Source organism: Artemia sp. Qi Xiang Cuo, chromosome 9 (assembly GCF_049724085.1).
Source record: "Artemia sp. Qi Xiang Cuo chromosome 9, ASM4972408v1, whole genome shotgun sequence".
NCBI lineage: Eukaryota > Metazoa > Arthropoda > Branchiopoda > Anostraca > Artemiidae > Artemia > Artemia sp. Qi Xiang Cuo.
The window spans coordinates 19001075-19022504 of NC_142802.1; the positions used below are offsets into that span (position 1 = coordinate 19001075).

Sequence of the window (21430 nt, forward strand, 5' to 3'; positions counted from 1 at the left end):
ATATATGTCACATATTTTTATGGTAATATTCTACATGTAGTTATTTTAACAAAAACATTTTATGCATTACTTTATTTATGTTCTCATTATATTTTGGGTACGCATGTCAAATGTTTAGAATGTTTATTAAAAAGTCGGAGATGTAATAAAAGGAATTTTAAGACATAGATACTGCTAACAGGGCTCATATAAGGCATATTAAAATCTGAGATATGTTAACAGGGCTTTTGCCAAAGTCTGAGAGATTAAAGAATCAAATATTTTAAATAAATGAAATGTGAAACATGCAAACACCCGCTCAGACAAACACAGGCATAGTGAGTAAGAGAGAAAAAAACCTACAATCATACAGCAAGACACGAAAAAAAACACCTGCAATCACATAGAGTCAGACACAAAATCATGCAAACATCCACTCAGACACAAAGGCATAGTGAGAGAGAAACATAAAATACCTACAATCACACAGTCAGACACGGAAACATGCAAACACCCGTCCAGACACACATGCATAGTGAAAGGAAGAGAGAGGGACAAAAACACCAACAATCACACGGAGTGAGACACGGCAATATGCAAACACTTGCTCAGACACACAGACATACAGAGAGAGAGAAAAACACACCTACAATGACACAGAGTCAGACATGGAAAATATGCAAACACCCCGCTCAGACACAAAGGCCTAATGAGAAAGAGACACAAAAACACCTACAATGACACAGATTTAGACACGGAAACGTGCAAACATGTTCAGACACACAGGCATAGTGAGAGAGAGAGAAACAAAACACCTAGAATCAGACAGAGTCAGACACGGAAGCATGCAAACACCCGTTCAGAAACATAGGCATAGTATGAGAGGGAAAGAGAGAGAGAAAAAAACCTACAATCACACAGAGTCAGACACGGAAATATGCAAACACAACGCTCAGACACACAGACATAGTGAGAAAGAGAGACAATAACATCTAGAATCACACAGAGTCGGACACGAAACCATGCAAACACTCACTCAGATACACAGACATACAGAAAGAGAGAGAAAAAAGCCCCTACAATCACACAGAGTCAGACACGAAAATATGCAAACACCTGCTAAACACACAGACATACAGAAAAAGAGAGAAAAAACACCTATAATCACACAGAGTTAGACATTAAAAATATGCGAACACAACGCTCAGACACAAAGACATAGTGATAAAGAGAGACAATAACATCTAGAATCACACAGAGTCAGAAACAAAAACATGCAAACACTTGCTCAGAACCACAGGCATAGAGAGAGAGAGAGAAAAAAAACGCCTAGTATCACAGTCAGGCACGGTAACATGCAAACACCTTCTCGAGCACACAGTCATAGTGAGAGAGAGAGAGAAAGAAAAAAAGAGAGAGAGAGAGAGAGAGAGAGAGAGAGAGTGAGAGAGAGAGAGAGAGACAGAGAGAGAGAGAGAGAGAAAGAGTGAGACAAAAACTCCCACAATCACACAGACTCAGATACGGAAACATGCAAACACCCCGTTCAGACACACAGGCATATTGAGGAGAGAGATAGAGACAAAGACACTTACAATACTATGAGTCAGACCCGGAAACATGCAAACACCCACTCAGACGCGCAGGCATAGTGAGAGAGAGAGAGAGAGAGGAGAGGAGAGAGGGAGAGAGAGAGAGAGAGATAACGCCTACCATCACACAGAGGCAGACACGGAAACATGCAAACACCCACTACGACACACAGGCTTAGTGAGAGAGAAAAAAAACTACAATCACACAGAGTCAGACACGGATACATGCAAACACCTGCTCAGACCCACAGGCATAGTGGGAGAAAGAGACAAAAAACACAACTACAATCACACAGTCAGACAAGGAAACATGCAAACACCCACTCATACACACATACGTAGTGAGAGAGAGAAAAACAGCTACAATCACAGAGTCAGACAAGAAAACATGCAAACACCCGCTCAGACACACACGCATAGTGAGAAAGAGAGAAAAAAACCCACAATAACACAGAGTCAGACACGGAAAAAATGCAAACACCCGCTCAGAGACACAGGCATAGTGTGCGAGACAGAAAGACAAACACACCTACAATCACAAAGAGTTAGACACGGAAACATGCAAACACCCAACTCAGACACACAGACATAGAGAGAGAGAGAGAGAGAGAGAGAGAGAGAGAGAGAGAGAGAGAGAGAAAGAGAGAAAAACACCTACAATCACACAGAGTCAGACACGGACAAATGCAAACACCTGCTCAGACACGAAAACATACAAACATCCACTCAGACACACAGGCATAGTCAGAAACGGGAAACATGCAAACATCCGCTCAGACACTCAGATATAGTGTGAGAAAGAGACAAAAACGTCTACAATCATACAGAGTCAGACACGGAAACATGCAAACACCCTACTCAGACACACAGGCATAGTGAGAGAGAGAGAGAGAGAGAGAGAGAGAGAGAGAGAGAGAGAGAGAGAGAGAGAGAGAGAGAGAGAGAGAGAGAGAGACAACAACCCCTACGATCACACAGAGTCAGACACGGGAACAAGCAAACACCAGCTCGGAGACACACGCATAGTAAGAGAGAGACACAAAAACCTACTCAGACACAGTCAGACACAGTCAGACATGGAAACATGCAAACAGCCGCTGAGACACACGGGCATAGTCATATAGAAAGAAAAAAAAACCTACAATCACACACAGTCAGAAATGGAAACATGCAAACACCTGCTCAGACACACAAGCATAGTGAGAGAGAGACGAAAACACCTACACTCACACACAGTCAGACATAGAAACATGCAAACGACCACTCAGACACACAGGCATAGTGATAGAGAGAGACAAAAAAAAAACACCTACAATCACACACAGTCCGACATGGAAACGTGCATGTCTGACTCTGGGTGATAGCATGTGTTTTTGTCTCTCTGTCTCTCTCTCATTATGCCTGTGTGTCGGAGAGCGGGTGTTGGCACGTTTCCGTGCCTAACTCAGTGTGATTGTAGGTGATTTTCTCTCTCTCTCTCTCTCTCTCTCTCTCTATTTCTGTGTCCCTGAGCTGGCGTTTGCATGTTTCCGTGTCTGACTATCTGTTTGTAGGTGTTTTATCTCTCTCTCTCTCTCTCTCTCTCTCTCTCTCTCTCTCTCTCTCTCTCTCTCTCTCTCTCTCTTACTAGGCCTGTGTGTCTGGGTGGGTGTTTGCATGTTTTCGTGTCCGACTCTGTGTGATTGTAGACGTTTATGCCTCTCTTTCTCACTATGCCTGTGTGTCTGAGCGGATGTCTGCATGTTTCTTTTTTTGACTCTGTGTGATTGTAGTTGTTTTTTCTCTTTCACTCACTACGCCTGTGTGTCTGAGTAGGTGTTTGAATGTTTCCGTGTCTGACTCAATGTGACTGCTGATTTTTTTTTGTCTCTCTCACTAAGCCTGTGTATCTGAGCGGGTGTTTGCATGTTCCCGTGTCTAACTCAGTGTGATTGTAGGTGATTCTCTATCTCTCCCTCTCTCTCTCTATGTCTATGTGTCTGAGCGAGTGTCTGCAGGTTTCCGTGTCTGACTCTGGCTGCTTGTAGGTGTTTTATGTCTCTCTTTCTTTCTCTCTCTCACTAGGCCTTTGTGTCTGGGTGGGTGTTTGCATGTTTTTATATCTGACTCTTTGTGATTGTAGATTTTTTTGTCTCTCTCACTATGCCTGTGTGTCCGAGCAGGTGTTTGCATGTTACCCTGTCTGACTCTGTGTGATGGTAGGTGTTATTTCTCTCTCTATCACTATTCCTGTGTGTCTGGGCGAGTGTTCGCATGTTTCCGTGTCTGACTCTGTGTGATTGTAGACGTTTTTGTCTTTCTTTCTCACTATACCTGTGTGTATGACCGGGTGTTTGCATTTTTCCTTGTCTGACTCTGTGTAAATGTAGTCTGTTTTTTCTCTCTTTCTCTCACTATGCCTGTGTGTCTTAGCAGGTGTTTGCATGTTTCCGTGTCCGACTCTGTTTGATTGTAGTTTTTTTTTCTCAATAAGCCTGTGTCTCTGAGCGGGTGTTTGCATGTTTCCGTATCTGACTGTGAGTGTGATTGTAGGTGTTTTTTTTTCTCTCTCTCTCTCTCTACGCCTGTGTGTCCGAGTAGGCGTTTGCATGTTTCCTTGTCTGACTCTGTCTGATTGTAGCTGTTTTATATCTCTCTTTCTCTCACTATGCCTGTGTGTCTGGGGGGGGGGGTGTTGTTTGCAAGTTTTCGTGTCTGACTCTGTGTGATTGTAGGTGTTTTTGTCTCTTTCTCTCACTATTCCTGTGTCTCTAAGGGGGTGTTTGCATGTTTCCGTGTCTGACTCTGTATGATTGAAGGTCTGTCTGTCTCTCTCTCTCTCTCTCTCTCTCTCTCTCTCTCTCTCTCTCTCTCTCTCTCTCTCTCTCTCTCTCTCTCTCTCTCACTATGCCTGCGTGTCTGAGTGGGTGTTTACATGTTTCCGTGTCTGAATTTGTGTGATTGTAGTTTTTTTTGTTTCTCTCTCTCACTATGCCCGTGTGCCCGAGCAGGTTTTTTCTTGTTTCCCGTGTCTGACTCTGTTTGATAGTAGGTTTTTATTTCTCTCTCTGTCTCTATACTTGTGTGTCTGAACGGGTTTTCGCATGTTTCCGTGTCTGACTCTGTGTGATTTTAGGTGTTTATGTCTTTCTCTCTCTCTCTCTCTCTCTCTCTCTCTCTCTCTCTCTCTCTCTCTCTCTCTCTCACTATGCCTGCGTATCTGAGTGGGTGTTTACATGTTTCCTTGTCTGAATTTGTGTGATTGTAGGTTTTTTTGTTTTTCTCTCTCAATATGCCTGTGTGTCCGAGCAGGTGTTTGCATGTTACCCTGTCTGACTCTGTGTGATGGTAGGTGTTTCTCTCTCTCTCTCTCTCTCTCTCTCTCACACACACTATGTATGTGTGTCTGAGCAAGTGTTTGCAAGTTTTCGGGTCTGACTGAATGATTGTAGATATTTTTGTCTCTCTCACTATGCCTGTGGTTGAACAGGGTGTTTGCATATTTTCCGTGTCGAACTCTGTGTGATGTAGGTGTTTTGTCTCTCTCACTATGCCTGTGTGTCCAAGCTGTGTTTGCAAGTTTCCCTGTCAGAGTCCCAAACGAAGACCAACAATCTGTGGATGAACAAATGGTCCCGTTCAAGGGTCGGCTTGGGTTCAAGCAGTACATCAAAGGCAAGCCAGACAAGTGGGGGATAAAAGTATTTACAAGAGCCGGAGCCAGTGGAATAGTTTATGACTTTGAAATTTACAGTGGTAAAGGAACCACTGTCGGTTCAGACCTTGGTGTTGGTGCTGATGTGGTGCTCCGCCTAGTCGAATATCTCCCGAAAACCAGAACTTCAAAGTGTTCTTTGACAATTTTTACAGCAGTTTTCATCTAGTAGAAAATCTGCGGGAAATGGGAATCCAGTCAGTATGCACAGTCCGAATAGACAGAATGCGGAAAGTGAAACTTCCGCCCTTGGAAGCTGACGACGAGCTGAAAAGCTCCGGATGAGGATCGTTTGATTGGCAGGTTGAGCAACATTCTGGAATAGTCATGACGAAATGGTATTACAATAAGCCGTTCCGTCTTATTTCTTCATATGCTGGGCCTGACCCACTTGATCAATGCAAACGTTGGGACAAAAACGGGAAGGCTCGAATCGATATAGCCAGACCTCATGTCGTCAAAGAGTATAACAAGTTCATGGGTGGGGTGGAATTGAGGGACATGTTGATCGAGCTATATCGTACTGACATCAAGGGGAAGAAGTAGTACATGCGTCTAATGTATTAATTCCTTGACGTCAGCGTAGCCGATGCTTGGTTACTGTACAGGCGCAATCATCACTCTGACGCTGAGAAGCCCCTACCCCTTGTTCGCTTTTGTGTAGATATTGCTGACTGGCTGCTCGGAGGTGCAGTCATCCCTGCAACAAGGAAAGATAGACCCCCAAGCGAGTCTCCAGTTACTACCAGACCGCAAAAGAAAACTAGGAGTGACAGCATTCCCAGTTCAAGCGTTCGCTTTGACAACACTGCGCAGTGGCCTGAGATGGTGATGAAAGACAAAGATGCAAGTCCTGTGCGAAACACGCCCACACGTTTGTTAAGTGCCTAAGGTGCAATGTGCACCTTTGTTTAACCAAAGACAAGGATTTTTTCAGAGCATACCACTCAAGTGTTTAAGTAGACTGTTTCACTATTTAGCTGATGTGCCTTATAAGATCCATATTCCATGTGAAATGAATATTTGAAGTAAATGATTTTCCTCAGTTGCCCCTATGTCATGGACCCCTAAGAAACTAGTAAAAAGCAAAACCGAATTTTTCTAATCAGAGTTTCATAATTCAGCAATCAAAGGGTTAAAAACCCATCCCAAATTTATTGAAGCACATTTTTTAACGTCTTTACGATTCGGACACATATTTCGGGGGAGAGGAGTTTGAAGCCCAGTATCCCCCCAGACCCAAGCTTGTTGGCCTTTAAAGTAGGGGGAAGACATACGAGTTGCTCACTCAGAAAAAATCACTTACTTAGAAAAATTACTTACAAAGTGAGAAAAAAAACATGGATTAGAATAATTAAAACTGAATAGATAAATTAAATGGTAGGAATAATATTAATTAACTTCCATTAATTACTGCTCAAAAGAGGGAGAAAAAAAACTTTGAAGAAGCCACAAAGTTTCTAACTTTTTTTTTCTTGGAAAAAGCTAAAAGAGTGGAACCTTCGAGCTGATTAAGCCATTAGGGAGTTTTTTCCTATCTCGCGGCACGCAGGTTATAAGCAAAGATTGGGATGAGTGTACTTTTAACCGTCACGTCCGATTTATATCTGACAAATGATCATCTAAATTTTTCTTTTAAGAAATTAATTTTAATTTTTTAAAATCAGAAATGTCGCTATTCAAACATAAAAAAAGAGAAATTGCAAAGTGTTATTATTTGATGAAAAATCATGAGAAAACGAAACAAAAGTTGTAGGTGAAAATTTAAACATGGAAAAATCCTAAAACCTCATATCTGAAATCGTGTCCTCAAAGGGGACTAAAACACCCTAAATTCAAAAAAAAATTCCAAAAATAGCTTAATTATACAGGAGTATAAGAAATTAAATGACTAATAATATAAATATCGAGATTCCAGAAAGTTGAATAATGGAATGTGAGCAGAAGGGGGGGGGGGATCAGGGGCCTTCCGTCCCAAAATCATAAATTTCCTCGAATTTCTATTAAAGTTGTATCCAGGGGGGTTAGTGGTTTTTAACCCCTCCCCCCCCCCCGAAATAACATAACTTAAAATGAATATGAACACATATTTGTTGTGTTTTTTGAAGTTTTTTTGTAACCTCCACCCCCCCCCCGAAAAAATCCTGGATATGACCCTGCTTTTTATTCAAATTAACAGATGGATTGTTTTTAATTACCCCCCCCCAAAGAAAAAAAATCTTGCGCCCGTGTCAGACTGAGGGATGTTTGAATAAGATAGACTCAACATAGATCGTCTAATTTAATTTTCCCAAGTCGCTGATCATTTTAGTGATTATCTTACTGACAAAATATTTTTTGTTAAATATACAGTAAATAAAAATTGGGGTACTTCTTAATTATTCACAATACACTCAAAATTTTGATCTGTAAAAACCGGTTTCATATTTCATAGCCACAAGACCTATTTAGTTTAAAAGAATGCATTAGGCTTATATAATTTGGGCTATATATTTGCATATTAGGGAGGGATTAGGGATTAGAATGCATTGAGCTTATATAATTTGGGCTATATATTTGCACATTAGGGAGGGAGGTGGGCTAAAGTATTTGGAAACCGTAAAGTTAGAAAACAATTGTTACTTCATAATATGCAGAATAATTGTAGCTACCACGTTCTGCATGCAGACCCTCTATACTTTACCCCTCATCTCTAATGCAGTAATATATAGCTCAAATTACATAAGTTTCATGCATTCTGTCACCTATCATTTCTCTTTGTGGGTATGAAATCAGTTTTCTCAGATCTTACATTCAGATCAAAATTCTTGAATGTATTCTGAATAATTAACAAGTACCAAAACTGGATGTAGAAACATTAAATGTATACTTACTATACCCTTTAGGAGGTCCAGTCCCAGATCTGACAGACTTGGTACATCTAGGCCTTCCTCCTGAGTATCTTCAGGGTTTTCGATAATGAGATGCTCACCTATACAGTAAAGTATAATTAGAATTGACAAACCTTTAGATATTATTTTCATTAAAATCCATTTCCGTTAAATGACCCGTAGTCGTTTTCATTAAAAACAACGCGTTAATTAAATTATATACTTCAAAGGATATACGGGACTCTGTCCACGAGAAATTTATTGGAACACCTTAGACAAGAAATAAATTCTGTGTAAATAGCACAGTTGGAAATAGTGCAATCGCTTAGCGAGACAAAGAATAAACTGTATAATCTTTTTTATAGTAGTGATATGTTTGCTACTGCAAAAAATATACAGGTTCATATTCAGAAGAAATTCTTGACATCCTGGGTACCAATTCACGAGAACATTGGGAGGGGGGCAATAATTCTTTTTTCGATTTCCTTTTTAGGAGGACGGGTATTTTTTCAAAATAAGGGAGGACTGGCAATCCCTTTCTACTATTAAAAAAAATAATAGAGAAGGTATTTTTCAAAATCGGGGGGGGGGGGAATAAAAATGGTGATGTAGATAATTTCGGAGACCCCACTGCCTTTCCATGACGATAAATAGAAGTTCAAATAGGGATAAAATCCTTTTAATAGACAGTGATGATGATAACAGTGATAGAAATTCAAAAAAATACCGGATATTTCGGTCACATATACAGTGACCGTCATCAGTAGTAAAACATGTGTTCAGTTTTAGTTTTACTACTATGTTCAGTTTTACTACTGATGACGGTCTCTGTATATGTGACCGAAATATCTGGTATTTTTGTGAATTTCTATCACTGTTATCATCATCACTGTCTATTAAAAGGATTTTATCCCTATTTGAACTTTTATTTAAAAATGGTGATTTTATGTCTGACGATGTGCCATATCATTCGGGTGTACAACCTCTCCCCAAGTTACAAAAAATCGATCTTACAGTAATGAAAAAGCAAAGAAAATACCCTTTGAGAATCTTAAAAATGGCAATTTGCTATTTTCAGAATGTTTTTATTTTCATGCACTAATTTTCAGTTAACCTCGGTGTTTTATCAACATTTACTGTCGACTTTTTGAAGAAACAGAAAAAAAAATAATACTGGCGTCCAAATCCAAAATTTTGAGCGATTCACATATGCAAGAGAGAATAAGTCGAATCAATAGAATAATTTGAGAATCATGTACACGCAATAAGAAGTTAGAATTTAGATGAAAAGAATCAATTCAGAAGGTTCACTGATTCTCGCTTTGATTTAAAGTGGGGCATAAACACTTTTTTTTATTACAACAAGCTCCATGGAACACATATAAAAAAGGAAAATGCTTGTACCTATAATAAAATGTTGACTTTACAGTAGATAGCGCTAAAAAAAAGTTTTTTTTTCTTTTATGGAAGATTAATTATTTAAGTTCGAACTTTACCTTTGGTACCAATACGATGATTGAATTTGTGCACCTACTGACGATGGCAAGGAGAAGGAAAAACAACAGGATTTAATAATTATGGCCCCGCGAATACGGTCAGCTCATATGACTACTGTGGCGGTTTTAGGGGAGGGGCATAGGGGGCCCACACCCCAGGCGCAGAAATTTTAGGGACTCAAAATTTGAAATAAATAATCTAACGGTTATAATCATATTGTAATTTCATAAAATTTATTTTTACTAAAATAAAGTAGAGGGCGCAGTTAACAAATAAAAACAATTGATATGTAGTAATTAATTAACAAAATAAAAATAGATTTAAAAAAAATTAAAGATTGATACAATAATTAAATTAAAATAATTAATAATAATTAAATAATTTAAATAATAAATTGTTAATTATTTAATAAATTGAAAATAATGTGTTTAATAAACGAAAATTTAGTTAAATTCGGTCCAAACATTTTATGGCAGACAGGAGGCGGGGAAGGGCTATTTAGAATTTTTCCCAACCGCCACTTTATGATTATACAGAGTAATGTTCACATACTGAGTTATGATGGGGAGGAAAAGGAGAAATAATAGAATTTAATAAGTGACTCTAGTGAATATGATCAATTCCTACGATTATACAGAGTAGTTCTAACCTTAGGCCTGTTTCTGTAGTCAAAATTGTTACCATCAGTTTCTCTTAGCTCATGAAAACGGAACTGCTCAACAAAAACATTTTTTTTTACCGACATTTGGCGGATATATATTTTTGGCGGGTATTTAAAAATGAGTCCTTCAGATAATAACAAAAATTTAAAACAATTTTCAAATTTGAAAAGAAATATAAAATGCATCAAAACTATACAAAGAAGTCAAAATTTATGTCTTGAATGAAGACATTCGCAAGATTAATTTTTATTCATCAATTAATTTTTTTTTTAATTTCACGATCGAACTCCATCAATAGCTTTTATCCAACAGCGTATCGAATTCCTAAGACTTTTTACTACAGTCGTTAGTACCATTTTTGTGTCCGAGTCCAGAAACAAAATTGTTAGTAACCTTGTTGATAATCCTTTCTGTTTTCTTTTTTTTAAGAGCATTGTGACAGGTTTCTAGTCTCTATTGGATTACAAACCTTTCAAGATAGCTAATAGTTAAAGACATGAAAGTTGCACTATGTACACAATTGTACAAACTAAATAAACGCAACATATTTTGTATTCAGAAGGCGCAGAACAAATGAACTGAAAGTCTAAACAGGGACCTTTAATGTTTTCTAGCCTAAACAACATCAGTCATCGTCCCTTGAAACAGAGTATATAGTCTAATACTTAACCAAAGATTGTCTAATAAATAGTTTTTCATGAATGCTTGAATCAATTAACCATTTTTAATATTGTTAGTGACAAAGGATGTGCCCACGATTTTTTCGGGGGGGGGGGGAGATTAAAATTTCAGGGGAGAGTTCAAACCTCGTAGCGCCCTGAAGCATCAGTAGTACTGCTAAAAAACTCATCAAAGCTGGACACCGGTTGTGAAGAGTTACTAAAACATAGTTCTTCACTGTTCAGATCAATCATTCCCCTTGGATGTTTCCTTCTCCCTTCCTAGTATAAAATCGGGCCCCTATTTTAATTCTTTTTTATGAGGTTTATTAAGACCTAGAAAGTGGGAAAACAGAAGTTTAACAAAATAATTTGCAAAATTTAACATACAAGGGGGAATAGACTTCGAACCCGTACACCCCCCCCCCCAAAAAAAAAACTCGGTACTTTTTGGAATGCTTCTATTGTTTCTTATATTTTCCAAATAGTTTCGTTTATTTTTGAGAAGTCCTAACCCCTTCCGATACCAAAACCAGCGTACGTGCCTGTCCAGGCCAAGATTTATGTCAATATTTGAGAAATGCAACTAAAAAATCTTTAACGTCCTACTTATCAAGCACAGTACGATAATAAATTCCCATCATATAGCATTGAGGTAAAAATTGAATTGACTTTAATATAGCCTACTTTTAATTTGTCCTGGGAACATCCACAGTCAATTCTTACCTAAAACACACCTAGCTGTTATTTGTCAACAAATTAACACCCCACCTCCAGCTACTTAGCATTGTCATATTGTTGATTACCTAACAAACAATTATACAACAGATTCGATATGAGAAATAGTACCGAGATGACAAAATTATCACTTAGAAGATAATCAAAATGATAGCCTCTATGTGTGAGTTTTAACTTGTGAGGTCAACATTTTGAACTTCACATAACTTCTAGAGATCTTGAGGCTTCCTACACTGTGTTTTACCAGCGGTTACACAGCCCTTCTTGTCGCAAAAGGCCTATGTCAATAAATTCCAGGCTTTAGCAACCCGTGTTTAATGAAGTCTCAACTGCATTACATCTTATTTGCTAGTTATCAAGGCTAGATAGGCTATGGCTTGCTGGATATACCAGGTACGGTTTACCTTACTTGGTAGGATTTTCTGTCAAGGGATGAGACCCAATTGAACCATCGACGCTAAGGAGCGGTTTCTCCTCTTCCCCTCCACCTTTCAAGATGAGACACATTCATTAAGGCCCATTCACAACGAAATTATAACAAGAGCAAAGTTGAGGTAGGAAGTTTGTCCGAATCGTAAAATTGTCAGAATTAAAAATGATTTTTAATTTTGACGCACCAAGTTTTCTGATAGCTGCATCAGCATATTAATGTTTTATTATCGGCCGAAAAGTCTGTCTGTCAGTGCTGTTGGAAATTTCTGGCTATTTGACTTACGCAGTATATCTACCAGAACTGCCAAAAGTTGCATATCTAGCTGCCATTGCAGCTACATTATGCTCTTGTAATGAGAGGGTCAGGTATACTTCCATACAAGGCTGCCACTGATAAGTCCAAAGATGACTTGCCAAAAATGCCAAAAATCTCAAGATATTATATGATGATAATATATAAATGTATGCGTTTTAGGGGTAATATTTCATATAAACTCCCAATATATATTAGCCCACTTTTGGAAACTGTATGCGACATATTCCCAGAAACTGCCAAAAAAAAAGGTAGTTAGAAAGTTTAATGATAGGTGATTATTACACTAGTCGTGTTAAATGTAATTATTTATAGTAAAAATTACAATTTGTTGCATTATCTTATTTACAGTTAGTGAATTATAGACTAGGAAATGATTTGCTTAAGAATAAATACACTGACAAGCGGCTTTGGAACTTGTAGATTGTCGAAAACAATAAGAATTCCAAATAGGGATAGGTCCTTTTATTAGACAGTGACACAAAAGAAAAACAAAGACTCTAAATATTTCGATGACACAGTATGTCATCATCATCAGTTGAGTTACTAACTTATCAAAATTAAAACAAACTGCTTTTATACTAAACAAAATAATCACTTCCGGGTCAAAGCAAGTTTTGTTTAGTATATAAGCAGTTTGTTTTAATTTTGATAAGTTAGTAACTCTACTGATGATGATGACCGACTGTGTCATCGAAATATCTAGAGTCTTTGTTTTATATTTTCGTTTCACTGTCTAATAAAAGGACCTATCCCTATTTGGAATTCTTATTGTTTTCGTCATAGAAAAGGTAGTGTGGTCATGGAGAATAGCAGATTGTCATAAGGCTTTTTGACACCTGAAATCGAGTGCAAATCTCATAATTGCGGGCTTATGATTCTATGGTGCTAGGCTAACTCCCCCCTCCCCTAGAAAGTTACCCGCTCCGCGGAAAATCCCTCCCTGCGGGAAATTCCTCTGTGGAGAATCCCTCCCCACATGCGAAATTGAGCAGCCACATAGGAAGTTTGACAAATGAAAATAATGAAGGAAAAAGGAATTTTAGAATATTCTACCAATATTCCAAAATATAGGCAGAATATGCGGTACAGGATGTTTTATAGCATGAATTTTTTCACATTTCCATTTTATTTGAATTCTTTTTTTCGTATTTCTGGGGGTTGAATTATTATAGCAGGGTAAGATCTAACATTGGGGCTGTGGGGGGTGATATCAACCCAAAAGGCAAAGTTACTGAGACAGTTCAAAGTTTTTGAACAAAACAGGTATCTCAAAATGTAATTCGATATCATAGACAAGGGCGCATCCAGAATTTTTGCTTGGGGTGGGGGGGGGGTTATAATAAAAAAAAATTAAAAAAAAACGTATCGAAAATTTGGTATAAGTATTTTTGTTACGTTTTTACGAGTCGGATAATAATTGGGGGAAGGACTCATACCCCGCACTCCCCAGGATATGGCCTTCATCACAGGGTTCAGAGGAAGACCAGATACCAGAATGAAACCGAGAGTGTGGCTGATTGCCCTCCAATAGCTTTTAATCTATAAAAGGGACACGAGAACTTTCAAATTTCAACCGAATGATCCTCCTCCCAAGTTCTAAAATAACCCCTTCCATTTGAAATGGACGGGAAAAAAGTATTTGGTACTTTTCTAGCCCTTTTTGACAGTAAGTTTATTACTCTGCCTTGGGGTCTCCTTAGCCCAAAGTTTCATATAAGTTCAAGTCCAATCGAAAAAAATCTGTCGCTTTTTTGAGTCACCTTTGCTAGAGAAGGGACCAATATTTTCAATTTTTTGTACGTTAGTCTCCTTGACCCAAGGACTTAAGGCAGTAAGTCCCAAATTCATAAAGTGAAAAGGTTTTGTGGCATATTTCGGGGCCCCTAAGCCCTCTCCCTTCCCCGAGCAAAACGCCAATGACCTTTTTGACCGAAAAAACAATCCCTGAGTTTCACGCCCCTGAACTTCCAAGATTAAACTCCTCCCCTCCCCCGCTTTTCCACTGAAAATTATGCCGGTAAATAATTGACAGTGCACATAATCTATTACCCTTATTCCAGGGAATTTGGGGGTTATGTTACCCTTGGATGCAAATTTACTGATATTTTCAACTATTCTGGGCAAGATAAGGGGCAACACAATCACCAGATATAAAAAGGACCTAGGGAAGGGGCTATTTGCATTTCAGTAACTGACTTTTAAAAAGGAGACAAGAATTTTCAATTTCCTGTCGAATGAGCATTCTCTAATGTTTCTACAACGTCGAAGGAGGGGATAGCTTCCTTCTATACAGAATGAAATCTGTTCGTCTTAGGGTTCATTGTTTTTTTTTACTTTCATAATAAAGATGTAGTTCAGAAATACTCCCGGTAATCAAGAGGGGTTTGATATAAATTTCTACCTCACCCCTTCCCTATAATCAATTCTATAGCCTATTTATTGGAAGGCTCTGTGAGAGTGACTATGTTTTGGCATTAAAATGTATTCTTGGGGTCATCTGCCCCCCCCCCACACGGCATTTTAACGGATCTATCGCCCCTCCTTCATAATACCTGATGTGCACTTGCTCCATTGCATATAATTTTATTAAATATGAAGCAAGTTAGTTTAGTTAATTGAAGCTTTAAAATAAGTGTCAGGAACATTTTTCAGCAATAGGAAAGCAGATATCATCCTGCAGCACCCCTGTTCCGGCTTAGTGTCTCGTCAACATCGCGCCCCATTTTGATTCCATCTCTAACTTTTCTGACAGAATGTAAATTCTCTGGTGCTAATAACCTGATACTGGTAAATTTAAACTTAATAAGTTTCACATTTTTAGAATCAGCACAGAATGTAGAATATTTTAATATACATGTTTTGAATAGCTGTGAGAGATACTATTTGTCCATTGCAACAATACTTTCAGTTCTTGCTATGTTCCAACAGGGTTTTTACATCTTCCAACCTTTACCCAGAAACCATCAAGTGGTTGAGTTGAATCAGGAAAACTATATACATATATATATATACATAATATATATATATATATATATATATATATATATATATATATATATATATATATATATATATATATATATATATATATATATATATATATATATATATATATATATATATATCATATATATATATATATATATATATATATATATATATATATATATATATATATATATATATATATGTATGTTCTTATAAAATTATATCCTCATTTTCTTTTTCTTTCTTTGCATAAATAACTTTATTGAACTGAATAGCCAGGCATAGATCACTCTCGCCACGTGGCCCTTCCAGGGCTGTTGTTGTTAAAATTCGCGTAGCTGCTCAGTTATCCAGTTGATTTTTTTTTTTTCAACTTTGCTGTAGGTAGTTGCTTGACGTAGTAACAGGACTCGTCTAACGGTGCCAAATCAAACAGTTCGTCGTAACGAACTGTAAGTAAGGAGCGACCCGGCTCAATGGTAACCGAAACTCTAAAAACCGGAATTTTGGTACCAATAGATACATCAAAAGAATCAGATCTTAATTTTAATTTCAAATATATAAGTTTTATCAAGTTTAATCTTACCCATCAAAAGTTACGCGCCTGAGAAAATTTGGCTGATTTTTGAAAAAAGGGAGAAAGACCCCTAAAAGTTATAGAACCTGAATGAAAATCACACCACCATATTCAGCGTATCAGAGAACCCTGCTGTAGAGGTTTCAAGCTCCTATCTACAAAAATGTGGAATTTTGCATTTTTTGCCAGAAGAAAGATCACGGGTGCGTGTTTATTTATTTTTTTTTTTTGTTTTTTTTTTCCAGGGTTGATCGTTTTGACCCAGCGTCCCTAGAATATCGTGGAAGGGCTCACTGGAACGGAAATTGAAAGTTCTAGTGCCCTTTTTAAGTGACCAAAAAAAATGGAGGGCAACTAGGCCCCCTCCCACGCTCATTTTTTTCTCAAAGTCACCCAATTAAAATTTTTAGATAGCCATTTTGTTTAGCATAGTCAAAAATCTGATAAATATATCTTTTACGATGACGTAATCCCCCACAGTTCCCAGGGGAAGGGCTGCAAGTTATGAACTTGGCCCATTGCTTGCATATTGTATTGGTTATTGGGAGGTATACAGACATTTTCAGGAATAATTTTTTTTTGTGGGGGGGGGAGGGGGGCTTGAGGAGGGGGTTAATCGGAAGAATCGTTCCGTGGAGGATGTTTCTTTGGGGTAAGGGACATTTCTATGAAGGGGGCGCCGGATTACCAAGCATTATTTAAAAAACGATCAGAAATTAAAGTAAAAAAAACAAGTTTTTTCAACTGAAAGTAAGAAGCAACATTAGAACTTAAAATGAACAGAAATTATTACGTATATGAGGGGTTTCTCCCCCAAGTCAATAACTCGCTCTTTACGCTACAGTTTTTTTTAGTGCTTTCAAAAAGCTATCTATTCTCATTAAACTGCCTTTGTGATTCAGGGGTTTTTTAATTAAATTTTTTTTTAACTTTTAACATAATGAGGGTGGTATTGACTAAGGGGAGAAACCCATCATATACGTAATAACATAAACTTAATAAAAAAAACAATAAAAAAAAAACAAGCGATACGGCTCAATAGTAAGCGAAACTTTTAAAAACGGAACTTTGATGTAAATAAATGTATCAAAAGAATGGGCTTATAATGCTGATTCTAAATATACAAATTTTGTTAAGTTTAGTATTACTCATCAAAGGCTACGAGCCTGAGAAAACTTACCTGATTTTTTAAAGTGGAGGGAAACATCCCCTAAAAGTGAAAAAATTTTTAATGAAAATCACTGTCAGATTCAGCGTATCAGAAAACCCTATAACATTGGTTTCAAGCTCATATCTGCAAAAATTTGCAACTTAGTATTTTTTTCCAGAAGAAAAACATACGACTATAGAAGTTCGTTACGTAAGTTAATTTATAAATTATGTCAGAACCAAATTTAGAGACAGCCATTTAGCAAAAGAAAAGTAAAATTTTTATGCAAATTTGGTTTACTTATTCAATGACGGCGAGCCAAAATAAAAGCTGCATTAACTAAAAAACGATCAGAAATTAAATAAAAAAAACAAGTTTTTTAAACTGAAAGTAAGGAGCGACATTAAAACTTAAAATGCCCAGAAAGTATTCCTTATAAGAACGGGGATGTCCCCTCCTCGATGCCTCAGTCTTTAAGCTAGAGATTGTCTCTGAGACACAACTTTATTTCTTAAAACAAAAAAAAAACTTTAGCGTAAAGAGTGAGGCGTTGAGGAGGGGACTGTCCTTTTCATACACGGAATAATTTCTGTTCATTTTAATTTTTAAAGTCACTCCTTACTTTCAGTTAAAAAAACTTGTTTTTTTTATTTAATCTAGTCAAAACTTAGGTTTAATCGATTTGAACTCTGTTAAGCCGAACTAATCAGGGTTTTAATATTTTGATATTCCTTGATTTTTTTTTTTTTTGCTCTTGTTATTCTTCTTGTTCCTTTGGAAGGCCGCCCAAAATTGCCGCTCTGCAAATTTATCCATTTTAATACCACATATAGGTTATGTGAATACATCCATTATAAAAAAAAGAAACATGGGTAAAAAATCAGCGAAGAATAAGTTAAAAATATATGGCACCAAACAACTTAAGAAGATGTAGATTCTCTTTAAAGGTTTAGTTGCATTTGGGAATCAACAGACTGTTAATGTTAGATTTTTTACGGATAAAAAGCGTTGTCAAGTCTGGCCAATTAATTTTGCTTACTTGTTTTCACGGTTCAAAGTGGTAACACTGACAAAATTTGGTGATGCCCTAAAAACTTTATAATTTTTCAACAACCGAAATAAAAATCTTAGTTGACACTCTTCTACTTGTAAATAGGGTACTTACGTGTTATAGTGACCGCACCAAAGAATTGAAATTAGGTTAATCCTAATGAAATATACCAAAATATGATGGAAACATAATACTTTAGTAACAAAATTATGGAAGCTAAAACAGAGAATTATGGAAAGCAGGCCGCACAGAACGCATTATATTAAATACCTTACCGAATCTAACCAACTTTAATCGCTAAATATTTAACTAAAATATAAATGAATAGTAGTTTATCTCAATGAGACTAAGCTAATTATCTCCAAATGCAGACAGAGAAACCAATTTTACTCAGATCAAGGACTTGAGTGAGGTTGCTATAACACGTAAGTACCGTAAATAGGACTAAGTCAGGGGCATGAAACGGTTGTATTTTGATGGCCTCGATATTCTAAGATTATTTTAAATTCAGTATAATATTACTTGGTCCTTCAGCGTGATAAATTTAATATTTTTAGTGGAAGATATTGTGTGCTAAACACCAAGTCGTAACAGGTCCAAGTCCCAAAATCATAAGAACATCGTAACATCCAAAAACAGTGCTTGTGCCTTTTGAAAAGTCTGATTTTTAAGTTGCTTCATTTAGAAAAAAAACGTCAGTGATATGAATAAGCCGGTTTAAAAGACATTAGAAGGGAAACAGCATTTTCCTTTTCAAAATGAAGGAGTAAAGTAAGAAAGTACATATACACAGATTAGTCACCAGAAACGACAGGCTGAACCGAAATAATTTTCCGCGACTAAAAATCCTTTTCAGTGTACCTCATGGCTTGAGATCGAGTTCATTCTAAAAAAAAACTTTAAAAGCTATAAGGAAATTACTTATTTTATCTGTTTCGGACTGAAGCCTAACTTTCATTAAAACTGGATCTCTTTTAAAACAGAACTTCGGAGATCACTTGAAATAGTTACAAGGTCTATCGAGCCAAAATGCAGTAGATACGTACATAGAGACCTACAAAATTGATTGAATTGTAAAAGGTTTTACTGTTCTTTGCCAGATGTCACATTTTATTTTAAAAACTGGTGGAATAAAAAGTCTACTATTTTTTTAAATTGACCATTTTGAAAGCACAAATAAGCCAGATTAATAGAAAGACTTTGGAAAAGAAAGCAGCATTTGCCGTTCCAAAATGAATGAGTAATACTGACTAAGAAATATATATTCACAGATTAGTTACCTGGAGTGACAGGCAAATCCCAAATAATTTCCAAGTAATCACCTAATTACTTTAACAGAATGATTTGGCGTTGAATTGACAAATTTTAACTATCATTCAACCCGAAAGATGATAAAAATGAAACTGCAGAAATAAACCGCTAAGTCAGTCACAAGTAAATACTGGAGATACAATAAAAATGCCCAGGACTGGCAAGTCAGAATTTACCACATGTGTTAATTGGATATACCCAAAGGTAGCGTATCGGGCTGATGTTACTCAAATTTGGAGCAGTTGGGTAGAATAACTGTAATGGCGAAAAGGCGGGTACAAGGTTCTGAATGGCTGAATACCATATCCTGAACCTTTGGAAGTACCTCCCAAAAGACATAAAAAACTATATGCTCATTAATATCTTCCATTCAGAGGGATCCGAAGTATTTGAAATTAATAGAAGACTTAAGGTAGTACAAGAAGTAATAAAAAGAAGAGGGAACAAAATATTGAGGTAAGAAAATTAATAGTGAAAAATAAGTGACACTGAATGTCGAAAGGGTTCGAATTGGTCGATATTTCAATAGCGGAACAACTCCCGTTGACCTCTATAAAAAATTATTCCTCAAATTTGATATATTAAACAAATGCAGTGCTGACAAGAGGGCAAAAATCTTTTAAGGCATCTTCAACAGGAACGTACAATTTGCACATAACACCAGACAATTTTGTGGAAATACACAAGCCCAAAGCCTCCCCCAAGCGAACGTGCCTAGATGCAAGGTAAAGAAGCATGCCAACTGCATATCGTTGCTCCATTTAGTAGAATTACCACTTTACTTATTTAACAGAAGAAAGAAAATACAAGGATACTTACGTTTTATCCCGACCCCACTCCAGAAGTGAAGTTAATCCTAATGAAATCTACATAAATATGAAAAAATATAATATTTTATTAACAAAATTATAACAATTACAACAGAGAATTATAAAAATCAGGCCGCCCAGAACGCATTATGTTATATACCTAACCTAATCACCTCTATATATTATTAAATAAAAAAAACAATTTTTCTTAACTGAAAGTAAGGAACGACGTTAAAACTTAAAACGAACAGAAATTATTCCGTATGTGAAAGGGGCTGTCCCCTCCTCAGCGCCTCGCTCTTTACGCTAAAGTTTTTTATTGTTTAAAAAAATAAGAGTTGTGAGACAGTCAAACTTTAGCGCAAAGAGCGAGGCGTTGAGGAGGGGACATCCCCTTTCATATACGGAATAATTTCTGCTCGTTTTAAGTTTTTAACGTCGTTCCTTACTTTCAGTTAAGAAAACTTGTTTTTTTTTTATTTAATTTTTGAACGTTTTTGAATTAATGCAGGTTTTGATTTTGGCTCACCGTACATGAATAATCAAAACAAAATTTGCATATTAATTTTACTTTTATTTGGTTAAATGGCTTTCTCGAAACTTGTTTAATTTTATTTACGAACGTTTTTATTAGTACTAAATATACGTAACTTACGAATTAACTTACGTAACGAAGTTCTATATTCATATATTTTTAATACGTATATTAGGGGGATCGCCCTCTAGTCAATACCTCGCTCTTTAAGCTAAAGTTCGAATTTTGTTCCAATTCTTTAAAAATGGCCCTTAATCACAAAGGCCGTTATTTAGAATAAATAGCTCTTATGAAACACTAAAAAATATTTGGCTTAAAGAGTGAGGTATTGACTAGGGGGTGAACCCAATCATACGCGTAATATTTTCCGTTCGTTTTAAGTTTTGATGTTACTCCTTATTTTCAGTTGGAAAACTTGTTTTTTTTATATTTAATTTCTGATCTTTTTTTAAATAATGCTGGGAAATCCGGCACCCCCTTCATAGCAATGTCCCTTCCCCCATGAAAACTTCCTTCATGGAAAAATCTTCCCCCATAACCCCCCCCTACTACCAAAAAAAATCCCCCCTG

At 36.8% G+C, this 21430-nt stretch overlaps 2 protein-coding genes across 2 annotated transcripts in view; one reads left to right on the top strand and one right to left on the bottom strand.

The window, feature by feature from the left end:
- Positions 1-21430, top strand: part of LOC148948399 (pentatricopeptide repeat-containing protein 2, mitochondrial-like) — a 447312-nt gene that overhangs the window by 80688 nt on the left and 345194 nt on the right. The window lies entirely within an intron of this gene.
- LOC148948400 (uncharacterized) overlaps positions 1-21430 on the bottom strand; it is a 111863-nt gene that overhangs the window by 33691 nt on the left and 56742 nt on the right. Inside the window, exon 5 of the mRNA XM_089094497.1 lies at positions 8139-8236. Within this exon, the coding sequence (XP_088950623.1) occupies positions 8139-8236 (98 nt within the window). The remainder of the gene's footprint in view (positions 1-8138; positions 8237-21430) is intronic.